We start from the raw sequence: 20,965 nt of genomic DNA, 5'->3' as shown, positions 1-20,965 counted from the left end.
GGTGTTCTATGAAACAGCCCTTAGAAGATCATTGGAGAAAAGAAACTGAGTATCACCTTTCAGAACCAGTACTGACCATCGTCTGTCAGAGCTCAGTGCACTCAGTTTGCACTGCTTTAATTTTAGAGGGCACAGTTCATTGATGTGTTAATCTACACGGCCTTGAATCTTTTTGCATGGGAGAACTTTGGATGAAGAAAATCTATGAATGCAAAACAAATAAATTCTCTCTGCTGCAAAAGCCAGCACTGGGTGTATTTGTATATTGGCTGTGGAATTGAGACTTACTTCAGTTGAAGGGAGATCTAGTTAATATTCTAGTATGTGTGTGTACCTACAATGAAAGACAGTAGTCAGTTTTAGAACCGAAGATCTCATGTTTTATTCATCCAAGGAGCATTAAGCAATGTGAGATCAGATTTCTTGGAACACATAGTTGGGATGAACACTTTTAACATCCTTTTTGCAGGTATCTTTTCACTGCTTTAAATGTGAATTGCTAATTAAAAAAAAAAAAACGACATTGGAAGCTGATTCCTTACGTAATTCCTATTCTCTGCATAAAATATAAGGAAGATCCAATGCAAGAATTCTTTTCCAGGGCCTGATTTATCAACCAGAACAGAATAAACATCAGCCCACTTCTGATGTGACAGCTGTGACAGCTGGAGGTGCCGGGTACGGAAGGCTGAAACCTTAAACAAGCCTTTCAGTTCAGCTTATTATGAGGACATTTGTTAAGCACACAGCCTTGCTTTTCACTGTGCCAAATAGCTCCTAAAACGCACATGCTGGAAACTTAAGCTTTGTAGTACAAGCACTCTACTCCACATACTAATAGCTGATTCACCATTAGCCAATTGTTTCCAAGATAAATATTTATGGCAAGTTTAGAGCATGATCTGACCGTTCATTGTGACTCGTAATATTCCTCTCTCCTGGATTTACACATGTAGTTGTTTGCGGAATGCAGCCCTTTCCCAGCTGCCATTCTGCACAGTGTGTTTTGTTTTGTTCTTTGGTGGTCAGCGCTTTCTGACAGGTGTGACTTTGTTCAAGGGGAGAGGAGTGAAAGGCACAATCCTCTGCCAGCCTCCGGAGCTGCAAACATAAGAACAGCATCTAAGCAGATCCTTCCTGAGAGACTGATCTCACTTCTGAGCCGAACCAATCCTGGGGGCCGGGCAGGCTGCAGTGCGTGACACGTGGGCCTGCCCCATCCATGGGCAGCTCTCAGGGCCAGGCCATCACTCTGGCATCTCGGGCGGGAGCCTCTGGCAAGGGCAGAAGTGGTGAAAAGGAGCCTTCAGGTGTGGGGTGTTGGTGATGGCCAGCGGCACCAGCCCTGAGCACAGAGGCTGTCCAGGCTTTGTGTGTGCAGCTGACAGGAGAGGGGGACACAAGTGCTTGGCTCCAGACCTCAGCCTGTGGGTCGCACACCTCACAGAATCATAGAATTGCTCAGGTTGGAAAAGACCTTCAAGATCATCAAGTCCAACCGCAACCCAACCATACCACCCTAACTCTAACAACTCTCTGCAAGATCATGTCCCTGAGCACCACATCCAAATGGTGACTCTGTATTCTGGTGATGTTTGTGAATGACCATAAGTAAAAGCACGTGTGTCCCTCAATAGGCAGCACTGGCAGCAGTGCTTAGGGCATGACATTGGGGTATGGAATGGGATTTTAAGGGATCTGAATTCCTAGCCCATTTCAGAGGAAGCTTTTACTGTCTTTCATGAAAGCTGATTGCTTACCAGTAAAATGCGCACAGTTGTTGTAAAAATTTAATAGAATTTGCCTGTGAAAACAGATGTGGAAATGCCTTTAAATAGCTCCATGCCCTGACAGCATCCCAGCATTCGCTGCCTAACTCAATAGGTGTTTTCTCAAGGGAAAAATGCCTGTATAATTAATGGTAGCAGAAACACTTTGCAAGTCATCCTAGGGAAGGTGTGAGCAGCTCCTAAGTGACTGTGCAAAGACCTTGCTCCAGAAGTGTGGGTGCAGCTCAGTGGGAAAGAAGTGCAGCTTCCCCTCCTTTCCAACATGGTGTGCTTCGTGATTTTGTTTTGCAATTGTGAGCAGTGCCACCAGCGCCTTGAGAGAAGAGTTTTGTGGGCTGCCTGAAACACCATTTCTGAAAGAAAAGAGAGACTCTTCATGCATCCCAGCGGTGTTGACTCTGAAAGCCAAAGCATCACTAAAATTGAAGCTGAAGGGAAAGGTAAGAAATAATCAAAACAAAATCTCCGGCTCCAATTCTAACTGCAACATTTATATTTTCATTTAATTAAATAAGTCCAAATAAACCCAATGAGAAGATGCTGTGTTTCCTCTGGCTTGTGACAGATGGCTGGCCTGTCCCCAGGGCCGAGCTCACTGCCTTCTTCCTCATCCTCACTAGTGACTATCCCACACTGCACTGCCTCAGCTGTGCTTACGAAAAACCTCATAGGAGCTGAGGCAAGATGATGCTTGAATATTACATGGCTCCTACAAAGTGATTTTAACCAGACTAGGAGTGAAATATCAGCTCTTGTCCTAAAGCATGTATTGGTGAATGTTTAGAGCACCTTGTACTTGTTTCACAAGCCTTATCGCTGGATAGTTGGATTAGTTTTGATACCTGTGGCAAGGTAGACCTCTTGCTGCAGTGGAGGAGGGGCCTTCGGGCTGTGAGAGAAGGCAATGCTGCTTGCTTCTGCTCTGCCTTTGGCCTATAAATATGAAGGCTGTTGGGGTGAGTGCAAATCCACAATTGCACAAGAACAGTCAAAGTTCATGTCCATACACTAATAACTCTGGTGGGAAATAATCACTGTTAAATTAGGATTTGGCTTCATCTCACGTGCTGCTGCAGCTGGATTGCTGCCGCCATCTTTCCCCTCTTGTCTCCGTGCATTCTGTCATTCTTCCCCTGATTCACTTAAATCCCTTTTAAGTGTCATCTCTGATGTGTCTTCTTGGCTGGCACGTGGCTTTCAGCAGAGTCTAGCTAATCGGAAATGGCAGCACAGGGATTTAACGGCATTTGGACTGTGGTGACCTGCCTTTTGCTTTCATGACTTCATAAATCTGGTCAGTGGCCCACTAGAATCCCCAGAAGCCGGAGCTATTCAGAATGGTTGGGTGCGATGGTGGCATATGAGGCAGAAGATTTTTAGCCTTGCGTTTCTGAGCAAAGTTTTCAGTGTCTCATTTATGCAGGAAAGAAAGTGGTGGGAAGAGCAGGACAAAGATGCAATCAGCATACTGCAATTCTGAGGAAAGTACCCGTATTTTTTTTCTCATTAGTTTGAGAGGATGATAACTTCAATGTCTGTACACTGTTTATGCATTTCCACTCTTTTTTGGTTTTCAGTAGTTGTCCAGGCTTGGTCACCTCTCAGCCACGAGCAGCAGATGGCTGCCTTTCAGAATGTGTCAGGCCTCACCATCATTTGGCATCTGAGGAATACCAGTAGGATCGCCCCAGGCTCCACTGCTGCCTGAGCTTCCTCCACCATCTGCAGAGCACTTTGCATGTTTTTCTGAAGCAAATAGATTTATGTGCTGTGATGGCTTGATTGACACAGTTTCCATTATATAGCTTAATTTCTATGGGTTTTCCTATCCATCTTTTTCCCTAATTACCTGGTAAACAGGAGCTGCCCCTATGAGATAACCAGGGATTTAGGAATACATTTCTATGTGATGAGGAAACTGAGGCACAGCTGATGGATGGCTCCGAGTAAGCTCCAAACTCAGTAGCTGAGGGTGGCTGCTTGTCTGTAGGACACATTTAAATCCCACAGCTGACTTCTCCACACACTGTGTTTTGTATGAGGAGGCCTTGGGAAGACCTGCAAACAGGGAATTACTATAATCTAGCTTGGATGTCACAAAAGCGTAGATTAATATTTCATCATCTGCCTCCAACTGTTGTCAGGCTCACTTTGTTTCTGAGAATGGGTCTGTGATCCTCAAAAGACAGCCCTGAGTTAAAGATGAAACCAGTGTCTGACTTGATGGAAAAAGAGGAATGTTTGGATACAGCTCTTTACCCAGCACTGCATGTGCTTAAAGTTATCCAAACCCAAACAGTCATGCAATGCTGTAACATGGTGGCAGAGCCTGTGGAAGGGGCAACTGCAAGCTGTGGCGATGAGGGCTGAGGACCTTGCGTACATTTAGACTTTGTGTTAAGGAACATGGTTTAGAGAGAACTGTTGGTGATAGATAGGTGGGCAGTTGGACTGGATGACCTTGTAGGTCTTTTCCAACCTTGGTGATTCTGTGATTCTATGATTCGATGACCTCCCTCTCCTCCTAGAAAAATGGAAGCTGCAATGAAAACAGAATGGATCCAGCAGGGCTCAAGCGAGAGCCCCAGCAGGAAAGAAGGGATGGTCTGCTGTGCATGGATGGGCAGCACTCCCCACTAAAAAAGTCAGCAGTTCAGTGAAATGGTTAAATTAGTTAATCCGGCCAGAAACTCTAAATTCAAAATGAATAACTTCTACCACTTTAATCTCAAAAGGGTTCTGATTAAACCAAGTGAATATTAGCCAAACCAAGTCTGCATTGCTTGTTGTACCTCTTTGCTCAGCTTAGCTCTTTACTTAAAGCGGTTCAACTGCTTTTTTATTTATTAGTAAATTTGTTTGCTTATATAAATTCAGACCAGACCTAACCAATAGACCTGGCTGTGCAGACAGCCAATGTGCAGTCAGCCAATGTGCAGTGTAACTCCAGCACGTTGCTCTTGGCTTTCTCAGAGCACAGTAGATAGGTCAGTCACAGAAGCCTTAAGACAGCTCAATTGAAGGTTCATAAATGGATGGGTGGCTGGGGACGTGGTTACTCAAGACTGTGAAGAGCTCAATGTGAGCTCATAAACACAAGCAGTGCCTGCAGGTGGGATGGCTGCTGGCACCCTGTAGGGCTGCTGCTTATGACTCAGCAGCCATTGACACTGAAGGGACGCTCCCCCTGTGGCGTAGAAAGCCTCACATAGGCCCAAGAAGGCTCTTGCAGAGAGTTGCTTCATGGTGGCTGGAAAACCACAGGCAAATGCTGCTCACTGTGCCCATGGACTTGAGAATAGAAGCTAATGCAACCCATCATATGAAGAATAAAACCCCATCGTTTTCACAAACCACTAGTGAAAAAATGACACGTGTCAAACACTTCCACAAAGTACTTTCTAAAATGAACACGCTGGTAGAACTTGAGTTTTCAAAACAGATTTTCAAGAGAAAACAAAGTACCCTTAATCTGGTACAATCAGTCTGTTCGGTTCTGTTGCTCAGCAAAAGTGAGTTGTTTTATTTTGCTTATAATGATACATTTGGGGAAGCAGAGATTATATCTTATCTTTCCACGTAAGACCATGGAAACTGGGCAAATCCTGAGTGACAACTATTTCACTGCCCTTTCCTGGGAAAGCAGCCAAGCTGGCAATGTAGCAAGTCTATTTTCAATACAACTGCATTTGTATATGCTTTTGAAATGCTGGAGCAGGGCTTTTAATGGGGCTATTACTTAACTGAATCGTATATTGATTTGTGTCACATTAACATTGCCACACGATGATGTAGAACATCCCAATGCCACCAGCTCCTGCGAGAAGTTGTCTGCAACACAATGGCAACAAGCACTAGGAAACCTTAGCTCCTTCTGCCAGATGCAGTTGGAATGTAAATATTTTATCACCTTGAATACAGATACTCAGAAAACACCTTTGATGGCTAACATTGCCCTCAGCGGATTTTAGTTACTATGGCACTGACTGTAAAAATGCCAGATGCATGCTCACGTCTGCCCGCTAGACAGAGAAGCTGGTGGCAGTTCCTGTGCCCATCTCTCGATCTGCATTTACAAGCACTCCTAGCTGGATTGGAGCCTTGTGAGATACTGGTATACTGGTTATTGGTGAGGCACTAGCACAGGCTGCCCTAGGATTTGGTAGAGTCACTATCATCCCTAGAGGTGCTCAAGAAATGTGTGGATGTGGGCTTCAGGGATGTGATTAGTGGGCACGGTGGGAACGGGCCAACGGTCTTCTCCAACACTAATGATTCTATGATTCCATGATTCTGTGAGATAAGTGCACTCAGGGTGGAGCCTCCTAGCATGGGTTTTGCTCATCTGCCTCTTAATGGTTTTGTTGGTTGGTTTGGGAAGAACAGTTTTGTAAAGCAACAAATGCCATTTGTGCTGAAGCTACTGCAATGGGGAAAGGAACCACCCAAATTCATTTCCCCAGCCTCTTCTGCTTCCTCAGAGTGGACTAAAACAGAAGCATTTGGCCTGTTCAATAGTCACGGCTCTGCAGCCATGGAAGAATGGTGAGAGCATTGTGAATTTAAATGCGCAGAGAGAATGCCAGGTTTAAACCTGACTAGGCAAAATTAATATGCACAGTAACTTTAATTACCCAATGAAGTACAATTTTTTACAGAACACCCTGCCTTTTTCTATGCAAGAGCTCCGTGGTGGTGTTCAGTGAGAAGGCAGCTGGTCTGGTTTCTCTTTGTAGCCTGTTTTATGGCCTGAATGACAGGCTATTAGAGAACAATTACTTACTGCTGGCTTTCATACAGCAGTCATCGTTAGCATATCTGAGTACCCTACATCATCACTGGGAGGTGAGAGGCCTTTCATATGTGTATATTTTATAGATGTGTAAATGCATATGAGTATATAAGTGCTAAATAATCTGCTACTATATATGTTAATGATGTATGGCTGTGTTTCCTATAGTTAGTTTTATGGGTTATTATAATACCATGCATAATTAATATCATTACACAGGCAGGAAATTAAGTTGTTCGCTGATTTGGGGCATTCAGTTTGCCATGCTCGGGATGTCCTTATTCAGAACATGGAGCATTATAAAGCATGGCTTCATCTAAACATTGATTTAATGATTAAAATGAACCTTTATCTTTTTTTCTTCCCCAAATCAAGTCTTCTGCAATTCTTTGTCCAAAGCCACCGATGAATAAAAAGCCTCAAAAGAGCCTCTGGGATTACTGCAGCAATGTATTTGTCCATTCAGTAAATCCTTTTCTTCGTGCTACTTGCAATCTATTTATTTTCTTATCTGCACATGGTGCTATGCAGGACATACACTGCTGTTGCATCACATCAGAGCCACTGATAACAGCAAAGAGAGGCACTGAGGTCTCAGTCATTTTGTGGGTAAAACACCAAGTTTTACCACCTAATGACTGTGATATTTCACAGTAAAACATTCTAGTATCTATACCAACACCTCTAAGAAAGTAAGTAGATATGTTTGTGTGTGACGTACAGACTAATTACCTGGTGCTCAGAAAAGTGCTGAAAACAGTGACTGAATGACCAGGAAAGCCACTTCTGAGAAACTGAGAAGGCCCTGAAGAGGCTCACACCAAATCAATTTCTTTTTAACTAATATACTCCTTGGCGGACCAGAGAAAGCCTTTGTGGCTGCTTCTAAGTCTTATCTACACAAGTCAGAAGTTGGGTCAAAAGCCAATCTTGTTTTACATCAGTCACAACGTGAACATCAACATGTTTTCTTCCCCCCATTGCCTCCATTAGCCCAATTCACATTTCCCACTGCTCAGAGACGATCTCTGCTCATCATTATCTCTAATAACATCAGCTTAGCACATTTCATTAGTGGCTGCGAATTCAGAGGTTTAATTGAATGATTTACTGTACTGAGAGGCAGTGCAGAACTGTCAATCCAGTCCTGCTTGACTCAAGAAGACCGCTGGCTGCTCATCAGCCATATCTCTGCTGAATATGCTCTCTCGGTGAGCAATTAATTAAGTAATGAAGAACCTCTTTAAATGACCCAAACGGCTGAGTTGGTTTGAAATTATGCAAGTGATGATTTAAAAGGAAGAAAAATGTAAGGGTAATCCCCATTTCTCACAAATCAGTTTGCCCTGCTGGCCTTCCCTAACAGTTCTGCAGCTGCTGGCGCTTGTTGGGCCCACAACAGCGATCTGGGACACGGACTGTGGAGATGGGCCTTGAACCCTCACCATCCAACAGATGGCCCATGCTTCTCTCTGTGGGCTCTGAAGGGACACAGACACCTGTCAGAAAGGGCTTCAGCCCCTATCGCTAACACAACGCACCTTCATCCCTGAGAGCACCTGGCAGCTATGTGCCTCCTGCAAGTGCTACTGAGTGCACTTTCACCTGCAGCACAGGTTGCTTTTCCATGCTCAATCCAAATGCTAAATCTCCAGCACACTCGGCTGGCAGTAAGCAGAAATTAACAGTAAAGCCATTCAATATAGTGATAGAGAAATATCCAAATCTATCCTGCCATTTTTGTCACAGATGACTAAAAGGGGGTTTTCCCACTCTCTGGAGAAACAAGATCAGCCTTACATTCTGGTCACGGCAAACCCATTAAAAAAGCAGTGCCTATGAATCGCACAGGACAAATGCATTGTGCAGACCAAAGCCATCTTTACATTCATAGGGGTGGGGAGGTTTATCAGCAGGGTGCTTATTGCATCACGTCAGTACAAGGCAGGCAATCTGACATTGCAGTCCAGCCAGCACAGCTCTTCCAGCAAGACATACAAACACTGGGCTCTGCCTAACATCCTTGTTGCACCAGTCAGCTGCAACCTGTGGAGACCTGACCCCAAACCTACTGACTAACAGTACCGACCTGAACGTGAGTTTATAGCCAACTGAATTTACTTTTCCCATGATGTGTATAGTTTCATTACAAATTCAGTGAGTTTCTGGTCAGCCTCTGAGATGTTTTGGCTTCCACTCTCCGAATGTGCTCTTTTTTCAGCAAGCAGCAAGAACAGAGCCCTTCCTTATCAGAATTCTCCAGGGTCTGGCATAATTCAGACTGCTGGTAAAAGTACATACAGCCTTAATCCAGACCATGAGAACCAGCACCAACCTATGGAAAAAAGCACTTACAGAAGCACTCACGTGTACCAAAGGATGGGGCTTTTCTGTAAGCACAATGTGTTTCTCTGGCCAACAAAACAATTTAGATCTAATTTTGGGATAGAAGAATGGCTCCAAAAGTCTTCATATAGTGAGGATAGTATGGTCCCCATGTATCCAGGGCTTTTTATTTTATTTTAGGCTCAGAGATTGGACATCTGATGTTTCAGTCTTCAACTGTGGGACAGCATAGCTCATTCCTGCTTGAACTTCAGTACTAAGGAATGTTTTCTTCTGCTTTTGAGACAGAGTGAAGCCCTATACTCTTCAGGTACCCAGAAGCATGATATCAAACCTCACAACGAATCCAACCACAGTTTCCAAGCATCAGCAGCTGATACTGCATCTCCAACCACATTTTCATAGCTTGTGGCTGGATTTGATACCTGGGACAATTGCTTCTGTTTCAGTAATGTGCATGTACAATTAACAAACATGCAGATAGAAGAGTGGCATGGTTAGGATGGTATTTTACAGGTTTATAGTTAGAAAGAATATCATGGTGAAAAGAGACAAACAAAAATGAAATGCTCACCTGTATCCTAAGCAAAACTCTAAAAGGAGACATCTACAGAAAGAGATCCTTCCTCAGTGGCAGCCAGCCCTTAAATGGGGTCTAGGAGAGATGCAGCCTGGCTCCACGCCTTCCAGTCACACAGCTGAATTGCCTTCACCTGTGCTCCCATGGCTGGCTCAGTGCTTGCCTCAGGTGATCAATCAGTGATTCAACAATTCCCATACAGTGCATAATTAATATATCTTGGTGATAACCTGGAAAAGTTGTGGAGCAGACACTGACAATAAACTGGTGGTTATTTATTTATTTATTAGCAGGAATTTAAATATCAAGGGAAAAAGACAAATCTAAACCCACCTGAGATTCACCATCTCCATTATTTCACAGTTAAATTCCAAGACAAAAAAAATCCCTGAGACTAAAGAAGAGACAACAGATAGAGAATACAGGGAAACATAATGGGGGAGGCAAATGTTAGAGGTGACTGTGTCATACAAAAATTAGTTTAACTTCTCTGTTGCTCCAAAGAAACCAGTCATTATCCCTGATTTATATCTGTAGATGATGTGAGTATCTCAGCTACAGAAATATTTCATATGCAGCCCTCTTTATATTCAATACAGAACAAAAATATTAAGGAATGTATCCACACAGACCATATAGAGCTGTACAGTTCAATATCTACCTTGCACTAATCTTTGATTATTAGAATTAATATGCCATAAAGTGCTTCATACATTAAAAAAAAGAGTAGACTTAGATTTTCACTGCCCATTGAGGCTGTGATGTATTTTACACTTTTCATTATTTCTATAAAACCTTGTACTATGCCTACCTATACAAGAAGAGGAAATCATATCTAGTGTCAAAAGTACAACTCCTTAATCGTGCCCATTAAAAAATGAACAAACACAAAATATGATCCTTTCACACACATTGTTTTTCAAGGAGTTGTGCAGTCATTCACCTGGAACTGGAAATAAGAAAAAAAATAACACTTGAACTTCATATCAACGGCATACAGGTGAACTTTTTTTTTTTATCTTCCATCCAAAAATAACTTCACCTTCCATAATCAGACACATTGTGCTATAGCCCTTGCCATGTTTCTGCACCACAAAGGCCGCTGTACAGTATTCCAGCTCCATCAACAGCAGGCATGCATGACAGCACGCAGTTGGTTATCTTGCTCAGATAACAAGACTAATGGCTCTAAAATCTTCCAAGTAACTGCCAGTAAATCAGGTTCTGCTTCTGGCAGGAGACACCTGCCTCTGTCTTTGAGCCTCTGCTACTCTTTTCTTCTCCTGTTCCTCTGCCTTCTTCCGCTCCTCTTTTAACTCCTTGTATCTCCACTTAGGAATCTGCAAGTAGGGGTCATCTTTAGCGCTGCTCCTCCTCCTTGCCTTTTCCGGTTGAAAGGTGGGAGGAGGAGCTTTGCTGACACGGACTTTGGGGATGACAAATCCTGGCCTCACGCTACTTCTTCTTAGCAGGTGGAGTGGCAAGAGGCTTGTTTTCCTGGTGGCTATGGTGCTCACTTGAGACACTGCAAGGCTGACGGGCTGCAGACTTGCTCGACGGTCCTTCTTTTTGGGGATTACTGTGACTTTGGAGTTCTGAAATAATTTCTCATAGCTGCTAACGTGGTCTTTGTCCTGAGATCGGATCTCCTCGGCTCTCTGCTTCCTAAGGATTTCTTGCACAGCCAGTCTGCGTTTTCCCACAGAAGGTGGGCTTCCTGGACACACAGTCCTACATGACAGAGCAATGAAAGGACTGCCTAAGCTTGTTGTCACCTTCACCATGTGATCAAGGACCCCATCCTCTTCTGGGCCATGGAAAGCCCGGAACGAGACAACTGACCTCACACACTCAGAAATCCTCTGCAAACAGGTTTTTGGTTCTGCAGCCTTGGCAAGGAGTTCCTTCATCTTTGGCCATTCTGGTTCATACTGATCACAAAACTGTTCAGGGCATGGTTTATCCATCAGCCTTTGCATGATGAAAGCAGATTCTGACCTTCCTGTATAACAAGCCCATTCCCATGAAGTCAGTCCACGGCTTGGGTCTGTTGTGTGAACATTTGCCCCTTGAAGAAAAGAAAAACAGTGTTAGTGAAACTGTAACTGTCCACATTTCTGAGCACTTTAATATTCACTTTTGATGCACATGTATCACTGCTCCTGTAGATAATTTCTTAGCTCCTTGAAAAAGTTTTAAGCTGAAATGTGAACAGGCTACAACTTCTGATTTCTTGACGAGCTTCTCTATCAGATGAAGTGCTACTTTCAAACAGCCAACACATTACCGACCTACAGATATCTTGTCAAAAAAAGAAAAGGCGTTCTGTCACACTGCTTTGGAAGATGAACATGCACAGAGACTGAGACCTGGGGAAAAGGCCAGAGAAGAATCACAATGAATTATTTTTTCCCAGTTGGATTTATCTCAGTGACAGCATTTCAAACCAATGAGAGAGGAACTAGATATCAGAAAAGGCAACCAGAAACTGGTTTCTAATGGCTCCAGTTTAATCTTCCACTCAATGGGGTGTTCAACTGTTACAGAAAACAGGAAAAAAGAGAGCACAGGGAAAGTGATTGGAAGTTCAGTTTTTAACCGTACTAAGTGTCATTTGACTCCAAATTCCCTGAGAAAACCTCTAAAAGAGAAAGTTGGAGACAGAGAAAAAACAGCGAATGTGAATGGAAGGAGAAAACCAAAGCAAAGAAGTCGATCTCAATTTAAGAGGAGTTTAAGTGAAGTTTGCAGAATCATCCAGAGAGAAAGCACAGAAACACTTGAAAGAGTGAAGCATGGAGCCCAAACTTGAAGGAAGCAAAGAAGAGGAAGATTTGATCAAAACAAAGAGTTCATTAGCTGTTGGCTGAAGAAAGGCTCGTGAGAGCTCAAAGGCAAAGAGTTTGAAGCTGTTCATGACAACAGAAGCTACAGACAGACCAGGGAGAGGAGGCTGGAAGAAAGGCACAAAAAGACATTTCCTCCTGCTACACTAGCCTGTTTCCGAAATCCTCCTGCCCGGACTCCTACCCCTGACTCTTGTTCTAGACTGTTGTCTGGTCCCCTTCTGAATACTCGCCTGTGTCTGTACTCCTTCCAATTAAACCTGACTGGAAACATGGCAAACTATGTGGAAGTTGTTTGTTTGCTTTTCACATAACAGGCAAAGATTTACTAAGGGAAAAGTAGAAGCTAAGGGAATTGTGTCTAAATTTACCTTTGCTTGGAGGCTGCATTCAAGCTCAGACACTCAAGCTCCGGTCATTGCCTGAGCTGTGCTGCAGCTGTGCCTGGCCATGTGCCTTGCTGACCCTGCCCTGCACTCACTAGTTTCACCTCAGACCTCCCGTGTCCCTGTGGTCTTGCCTCATCACCATGGACTTAGCTGACTGTGGTTACTGTCACCCAACCTGCTCCATTCCTTCCAGAAGTGCCCTTATTGATGAGGCCAGTGCCTCTGTGCCTTGCTGCAGCTCCTGGATCACTCATCTCTGAGGTTAAACCATCCCTCACTGCTCCTGACAGATGCGTACCCAGGTATTTGGGAAACTTTATCTCAGGAAAGAATACTACATGGTACAGAAATCCTGATCTTTCAGAGGAAATCGATGTTGACTTTGTAACTTGTTACACAAGATCTCTTGTTAGGCATGATTTGCTATCATGGTATTGATTTTCTGTACAAATCCAGAGGCATTTTTTAAAAAAAACTGTCACTTAACAAAATGTCATAACTCCATGAGACATGAATAGTCATGTCCTTTTAAAAATATTAACTAGACACAGAATTAATGAATCTCAAAATCCCAAGGGTTGGAAGGGACCTCAAGAGATCAAGTCCAACCGCCCTGCTAAAGCAGGTGACACAGGTCCAGATGAGTCTTGAATATCTCCACAGGAGGACTCCACAAGCTCTCTGGACAACCTGTTCCAGTGCTCTGTCACTTTAAACAAGTTCTTTCACAGATTTATATGGAACTTCCTATGTTCAAGTTTTAGGCCACTACTCCTTGTCCTATCACACCACACCAGAAGAGCCTCATCCATTTGCCTCCCACCTCCCTTTACATGTTTATAGACATTTATCAGATCTCCTCTCAGTTTTCTTTTCCCTAGACTGAACAAACCCAGGTCGTTCAGCCTTTTCTCATATGGGAGATGCTCCAGGTCCTTAATTATCTTTCTGGCCTTGCGCTGGACTCCTTCTAGGAGATCTGTCTTTTTTGAACATGGGAGCCCAGTACTGGACACAACAGTCTGAATGTGGCCTCACCAGGCCAGAATAGAGGGGAAGGATCACCTCTCCTAACCTGCTGGCCACGCTCTTCATCTCTGAGGTGAAACCTCAGACTGTCCATCAAATCCTAGAGGGTTTCCTGACAGGCAACCATGCCCCTTTTGCTTGACCTTGCCTTGCTGAAGGGCCTTGAGAGAGAAATTCACAAAGTTCAGCTCTGTGATTCCCTTCAGACAATGCTCTGAATGAGTTTGAGTCCATCTGACAGGCAGAGAATGGGGCATGGCCTTGTCAGCACAGAACCATGGAGGCTCACACACGTTACTGCAGAAGATCCACAAGAGGCAGGACTTTGGGTCTGGGAGCTCTTAGCTCAGAAATATTGCTCAGACCCATAAACTTCCAGCACAAGAATTAGTTTAGGAATAAGCATCAGACCAAAAAGAAGAAAGCAAAATCACAGGAGAGATTTCCCAGGAGGGAGCTGATGAAGGTGGCTGAGGGCAACAGAGGGAGCAGGTGAGAGCAGCACATGCATGGCCAACACATTGGCACTGGGGTACTCTGTGTTTAACAGGAGAGCACAGAGAGGTAGGCATCTATTAAGCAGCTGTTTCACACACTGTATTTAAAGCCCAGTCTCTATGACCACTTCCACACCAGTGGCTTTACTGAAGCAGCACTGAGTTTGCACTGGAGATTTCAGCAGGGCTTGATTTGGTGAGCAATGATGCATTCCTGTGTTCCTGCCCAGGCTCACTGGCTGCTGGCACCATTTGGTCCTCGCTGTGCAACTACCCATGACAAACAGCCCATGAGAGGCTCAGCTCCTCTCTTTTTAACTTTGCATTCCCAAATCACAAATCCCTACCTTCCAAAGAATCACTTTGAAAGAGGAAACATTACAGCCAAGTGTCTCAGAGCACCTTCATCTTACAGTGATTGACCTTGGCCACTCTCCAGAAACTCAAGTTTTAGGAAGAACATCCACTTAAAAAAATCCAGCTCCAACCATCTATCACACTCTGCTGATATCCCTTTCCCATCCAGCAGCCAAATTCTACTCAGGCAGCTAGAAAAGTGAGCTTCCCTTTATTTCCCTCCTGCGTTGCCATAAGAAATTGCCAGAAAACAGAGATCTTACCCAAGTCACTAAGCAGATACTGGATTTAACTCTTTTAGCAGCACACATGCCTGTTTTGTTGCTGCAACAACAGTCAGATGTTCCGCAAAGAGACTCATGGCTGATTACAGGTTCTTCCCCCCCTGTATTTCCATGTGTTCTTACTGTTTAACATAGAATTTAGCTGGAACCTAAGGAACCGTTTTGTTTATGAAACTGACTTTTTCCCCAGATCATTCAACAACAATGTATTATGCACTCTTCAGCAAAGCAGTACTTCATAGTCAGCAGCCACTCAGTATCCCTTCACCCCCAAACTATTTCCAAATCCATTCTGAACAAGCTGCTCCGTCTTTCCATTTCACCAGGCTGTGCAGTGCTATACAATAAGTGGATATTGAAATGGCCCCTGTTTTTCAGCTGAAAGTGTGCAGTCCTGCAAAGTGATCACTAAAACATGTAAATAAACTGCAGTTTAAAAACGTGTGATATGTTTTAACTCAATGATTCTTAAGGAAACCTTCCAACTCGGGATATTCTATGATTAATCCTACAAGCCTTTAGCCAACAGGTGTTCTCTGCTACCCTTGCTGTCTCTAATGTACAACTAGCCCAACGTAACTTCCTGTAGGAAAACATGACAGGAGACTAACAAGGTCATTTTCTGTTTGGTGAAATGTTTGTTCTTCACACCGATCTGTCTGCTTACAGAACAGGAAGAAAAGCAGGTGACTGTTCAGATGCCAGAGGCAGCAACCATATGTTAAACTTGATGTCTATACTGAGTTACCTGCAATGATGGAAAGTTGTGAAACAGCTTGTCATGACTAAAACAGGCAGAACGAGTTTCCATCAGATCCCAAGCGATAATAATAGAAAGCCATGACACTGTCAGGTCAATCTGACAAGTTTTAAGGTATGGGGGTTGAAGTTTCATTTTAATTGATAATTTATAACAGCCACTGGAAAATTCTGTACTGGCATCTGCTTGAAATAGACATTAGTTCAGAAAGTGCACCTGTGTCTAGCAATATACCAGCTCTAACCACTGTTTCATAACTTTGTTTCATAAAAATTTAACGCCAAAATGAATGATCTGACTCCACAAAACCTTGATTCCAGTGTAACAGGCTGGAGAACCTTGCAGAAAATACTGCCAGTTGCCATATCATTCAAGCATTTCTGTGTCACATCAACATCAAGAAACTGGATATTATAAAAATGGATGAAAATAATGTCACTATGTTTGATAAATGCCTTCTACTTAAAACAGTCAAATTTAAGTTCTGCTTAGTATGAGAGTGGTGAGGTGCTGGAACAGGCTGCCCAGAGAGATTGTGGATGCCTTGTCTCTGGAGGTGCTTAAGGCCAGGTTGGATGGGGCCCTGTGCAGCCTGCTCTAGTATTACATGTGGAGGTTGGTAGCCCTGCATGTGGCAGGGCCTTGGAGATTCATGATCCTTGAGGTCCCTTCCAACCCAGGCCATTCTAAGATTCTACAATTCTATGAAATTATGAAGGATTAAACTTCTGTGGCAGCAAAACAGCAGACATGAACTACCTATTCAACATCTCAGCCTACAGCTAAATGGACTTGTGGGATTTGGGGTCTAAATAACAATGATATTCACATGCTATCTATTATCATTTCCATAAAAACTTGTGTTCAACGTTTGCAACTGTAAAAAAAATAAAGTACACTAACATACATATGTACTAATTCTTTAATTGTTAACTAATAATTTATGTATCAATTACTCAACATACTAAAGCACACAACACTATGGCTAAAAGGTGTCATATGGCCCTGCCAAGACTCAGCCTTGTTCCTCTACTAGAGGATGCTGCCCCAATGTTCTCACCCTCCCTTGCTGATGTTTATGTGTGATGGACTAGTATTTGCAGTTAGATGACGAAGAAGAAGCAGCAAAGCACTTTGCATACCTGCCATCATCAAAGCTTTCACGCATTCCGTTCGTCCCTGCATCGCAGATTTCATCAGTGCTGTAAATCCAAACACATTCCTCTTCTCAATGTCAAGCCCAGGGAAATAGTTCAACAAATAGTTTGTAATGGTTATATGCCCTTAAAAAGAAGAAGAAGAAGCAGAGAAAATCCATCACAGAATTAACAGCCAGCCTCAAGGTCAAGCCAAAAATTGCTCCTGCAGGTTTGATTATTGCAAAAATACGGACGATGAATGGGATCTGTTCTCAAGTAACTTTTCTGCTCATTGCAGTCATTGGCTTCAGCATTAGGTGGCACTGTCCTGTGGCAGAACGCGGGATAGTCCTGGAAAGCTGGACTCCCACCGGCCCTCGGGTTGCCTTCAGTGAGGTTTTTTTCCACTCTGAAAATGAATCTAAGGTGCAGGAATAATGAAAGATCAGAGGTGGTCACTCTGGGGTTGAAGGGGCCTCAGTTTCTTGTGCAGGAGGTCCTACTGACTGTCCCCTGAAGGAACTCCTAGCAAAGATTCAGCTTTTTCACCCCTCTGATAAATTTGAGCCTTACAGTCACAGTGCTCCATTAAGTAGTAATTACATGTGGTAGTTGCAGCCAATACCACGAGCAAACCATGCTAGCCATGGTACTAGGCAAATAAATATTTTGCACTGGCTCCCACATTTTTACTTTACCATCTGACCATGCAAAGCCACTTGTGTCAGCAGGGGTGTGCTTAGTAGCTGAAGCTATCTCTGGCTAGCTGGTGGGAAGACTAATTAAAACATCAAGCCTTTATAATTGGACCTTCAGAACAAGGCAAATATCCAGTGCCATTATGACTCATTCAAAAAACTTTACCCTTTTTTTGCCATTCACTTTATGATGCTTTGATGCTCTATGAAATAATGCAGTCTGCCAGGCAGCTGCGACAATCACAGTTTAATTACGAGGCACTGTAAAAATATTCTCATTTCTCTCCGCAGTCCAGCTGAATATTCTGTGATGCATATCACTCACATTCATCTAGAAATGTTACTGAAGCAGATTATAATTCACATAGGACACTTTTTAAAGCTTATGCTGTCGCATCTGGTGCAGATTTCATCAGATGTGGCTTTGCACCAATGCAGTCCTGGACTCACTTTGGAAAGCAAGTTAAGAAAAGCTTTAGCACTGAACTTAAGATGTTTTCCAGCTGTTACTCTTTGCACCCCAGAATCTGGGAGCTGGACTCTGCTACCTTGCCACATAACTGGATACCCTGCTGAAACCTGAACAAGTGGGGAGAGAGCACAGATCAGCTCAATAATGCCAGAGTCAGGGAAAACCAGGGAAGATGCTCACAGTACCTTGGATGGGTTGATGGGAATGAAACGTAAAGATACAGCAAACTGCAATAAGCTGAACAGCAAAAGTGAACCATGTTCAAGGCAGGATAAGAGTGACCCAGTCCTGCTTACTCAGCACAGAGGCTTCAGCTTCACTGACTTTATGGCGTGAGACCAAATTCTGACAGGGTATCAGTTACTACCAGGAGAAGCTTCATGTCCAAGCTGTTTTGTAGGACATTTTCTGTTTCATCAATGTACAGCGTGCTTCATGATTGGTTTGCAACAGCTGAAATAATGCTTTTTGACAGAGAAATTGGAGACAGGAACCAAACCAAGGAGAAATGATAAAACGGACAATTTCTCAGCACTTATACATTACTAAAGATATTCTTCCCTTTGTCAGGACCATAGCTGCAGTAAGATGTTTTTCTGTGAATTGGAGGAAGCCTAAGAGACAACCCAAGGGACTTTGCCCAAGCAAAACTCTCTGGGGTACTACAGATGGCCCAACAGTGTGCGGGAAATAGAACACAAAATCCAGCGCCTTCATTTCACGGGGATTCCTGAAAATCACTTCAGTTTCAGTTTACAGGAGATTCTGTCCTCTCGGGTTTGTTTCAAATTTCAAGTTCAAACAGACATCAAATTCAAAGCGAAACTCAAATGTGCCAAGTTTGTGTTCAGACCGTGCCATGTGCTTTTGATTTAAGGCCACAATGTTTGCTTCAGTTCTCCTGCATCTGTAGGAACTAGTGGCGCGTATCTAAGCCATAAATCAGGTGAGTGAGTCTTTCATGATTTAAAGCCCGCAATGGAGGCTGCATGAAGCTCTGCAATAAATGAGCCTAGCACCAGGCAGGGCAGCAACACAGGATCTGAATCGAGCTGCTGCCCTGCTGTCTGTAAGCCAGCTCTACCTGCTGGAGGACTGGCATGCTGAGGGCACACTCCTTCGCCCTATGAGACACATTTAGTAAACAGCACAGATGTCTGTAACAGCTTAGTTCACTTTATTGCTACCACAGAGAGAATGTGTGTAATGGTTACGATAATTCCTAATAATCTATTTAGTGCAGGCAGAAGGGAACTCTGTGTAATAAGGAGGATGCTCTGTCATATAGTGCCACTGCTTGGACATGACTTGTGTTTCCAGATAGCCTGCATTTGATTTATAGACACTGAATACTTTCTGACAGACAAGTAAAACTGAAGATGCACAGCCGTTATGATCTGTATGTCTGAGGTAGTTGCATTCTAATGTCTCCATTAATGCAAAGAAATAGGCTACTATGTGATTTGTGTTTCAAGAGCCTGCCCCGAACTGACCTGTAATGAATAATATCCATACTTCAAAAGGGAATAATTACAGCTCTAAAGCCCAGCACATGCCAATTATCAATTACCATACGCTGCCACTAATGTAACTATGCCGTCATCAACAGCAGAACTGAGAATCAGCAGTTTTTAATTTAATGTAGACTTTCACCCTCTTTCCTTCTTCGTAACCGTTTTCCTTCCTTCCTTTTTGCTGCATGTTATTTCATTCTCTCATTTGCATCGATCTTACTTTTTTTTCCTGCACTTCCCCTGTTCTGCCAATTAATGACTCTATTTCCCCTTTAGCAGCACCACTGCCTATTTCTGGGCTTCACCCCTTGCTGGCCACTACCAATTTTCAGTTCTGGAAGGGAAAGGCCTCTTGAGAAGGATGCTATGTCTGTAAGAAGTGCTGAGAGAGCAAGAAAACAGACCCATTTTCAAACCTGAAATGTACATTTGACATTAAAATGCTTTGTCTATGGTTGATTTTTCTATATGAATTATTTCTTATTGCCTATTGCTTCCCACCAATCTGATCTCCTCAGACTATTTTCTTCAGGTCAGCCCATGCAGAAAGGCTTCAGTTTAGAACGGGTTCTTTGAAAGATGTGAATCTAAAATTATCAAAATCAGAGGGGGAAAAGGAACTGAATTCAATGCTCATCTGAGACCCTAGCTGGTCTGCAAAATAATTCTATTTAATTTTAGATGCTGACTACACTGAAACAATATGTCTAGGCAACCATGACACTTCTTAAGCACGTACAGATGTTTATGGGACCATAACAAGAACAGAAGCACTCTCTGAAACCACCTGGATACCACCCTGCAGTTAGCTGAAATAACTAGACTTTCAGTACGAAATATTGTTGGGTTTTTTTGTTGTTGTTTTTTTGGTCTTTTTTTTTTTTTTTTGGCATAAATGTCAGAGAGCTTCTTGAATAATTTGTTTTGTAGAAATGATATCCAGTAAAACTGAATCAACCCACCACTAAAGGTGAGATAGCACAGGCTTTTCTTTCACTTCTTTGTAACACACCGCTTAGTGTTGCTACTTAAAGTTCAGCAGTAATTAAGCAGCATCTTTCACACTGTAGCTACTCTGGTTGCAGTGTTAACCACATGGTAATCTGTATTAATGCTTCAGCTGTGTCTCATGATGATGAATTAAACAACTGGTGTCAGTGTCAGAGCTCAGGATTATCATAGGCAGGGGAAAACTCCCCAGTTGTTAGGGGTTTGTGTATGCTTCTGCTGACTGCAGTCATTTGCAGAGGCACTGGGGATCAATAACAAGTGCTGGCAGACAGAGTCAAGTCAATGTCAGCCCTCCAGATTAATTCTGAGCTCATTAGTGTGAGTTATAACAATCAGGAAGGAGTTGGTGTTAATGTTAAACCTTCTACTGTCCAAATTTGTGTTAGCACAGATAAATAAAAGATGAGAGCTTTGGAGACTTCTCCACTTTAAAAAGCTGCCATGCTTACAACTTTGCTATG

The 20,965-nt window shown here is 43.2% G+C and overlaps 1 protein-coding gene across 2 annotated transcripts in view; it reads right to left on the bottom strand.

The window, feature by feature from the left end:
* Positions 1-9,776: 9,776 nt before the first annotated feature.
* Positions 9,777-20,965, bottom strand: part of ANKRD33B (ankyrin repeat domain 33B) — a 39,565-nt gene continuing 28,376 nt past the window's right edge. Inside the window, exons 3-5 of one of the 2 annotated variants that reach the window (XM_048939602.1) lie at positions 16,813-16,953; positions 11,351-11,576; positions 9,777-11,239 (exon numbers count right to left, since the gene is read on the bottom strand). In XM_048939602.1, the coding sequence (XP_048795559.1) occupies positions 10,726-11,239; positions 11,351-11,576; positions 16,813-16,953 (881 nt within the window). In that variant the 3' untranslated portion in view covers positions 9,777-10,725. Of the gene's footprint in view, positions 11,577-16,812; positions 16,954-20,965 lie in introns of both variants that reach the window. The other variant, XM_048939601.1, reaches the window with a different exon arrangement.

Source organism: Lagopus muta, chromosome 3 (assembly GCF_023343835.1).
Source record: "Lagopus muta isolate bLagMut1 chromosome 3, bLagMut1 primary, whole genome shotgun sequence".
Classification (NCBI taxonomy): domain Eukaryota; kingdom Metazoa; phylum Chordata; class Aves; order Galliformes; family Phasianidae; genus Lagopus; species Lagopus muta.
The sequence above is the reverse complement of the archived record's forward strand: the minus strand, read 5'-3'. Positions and strand labels throughout refer to the sequence as shown.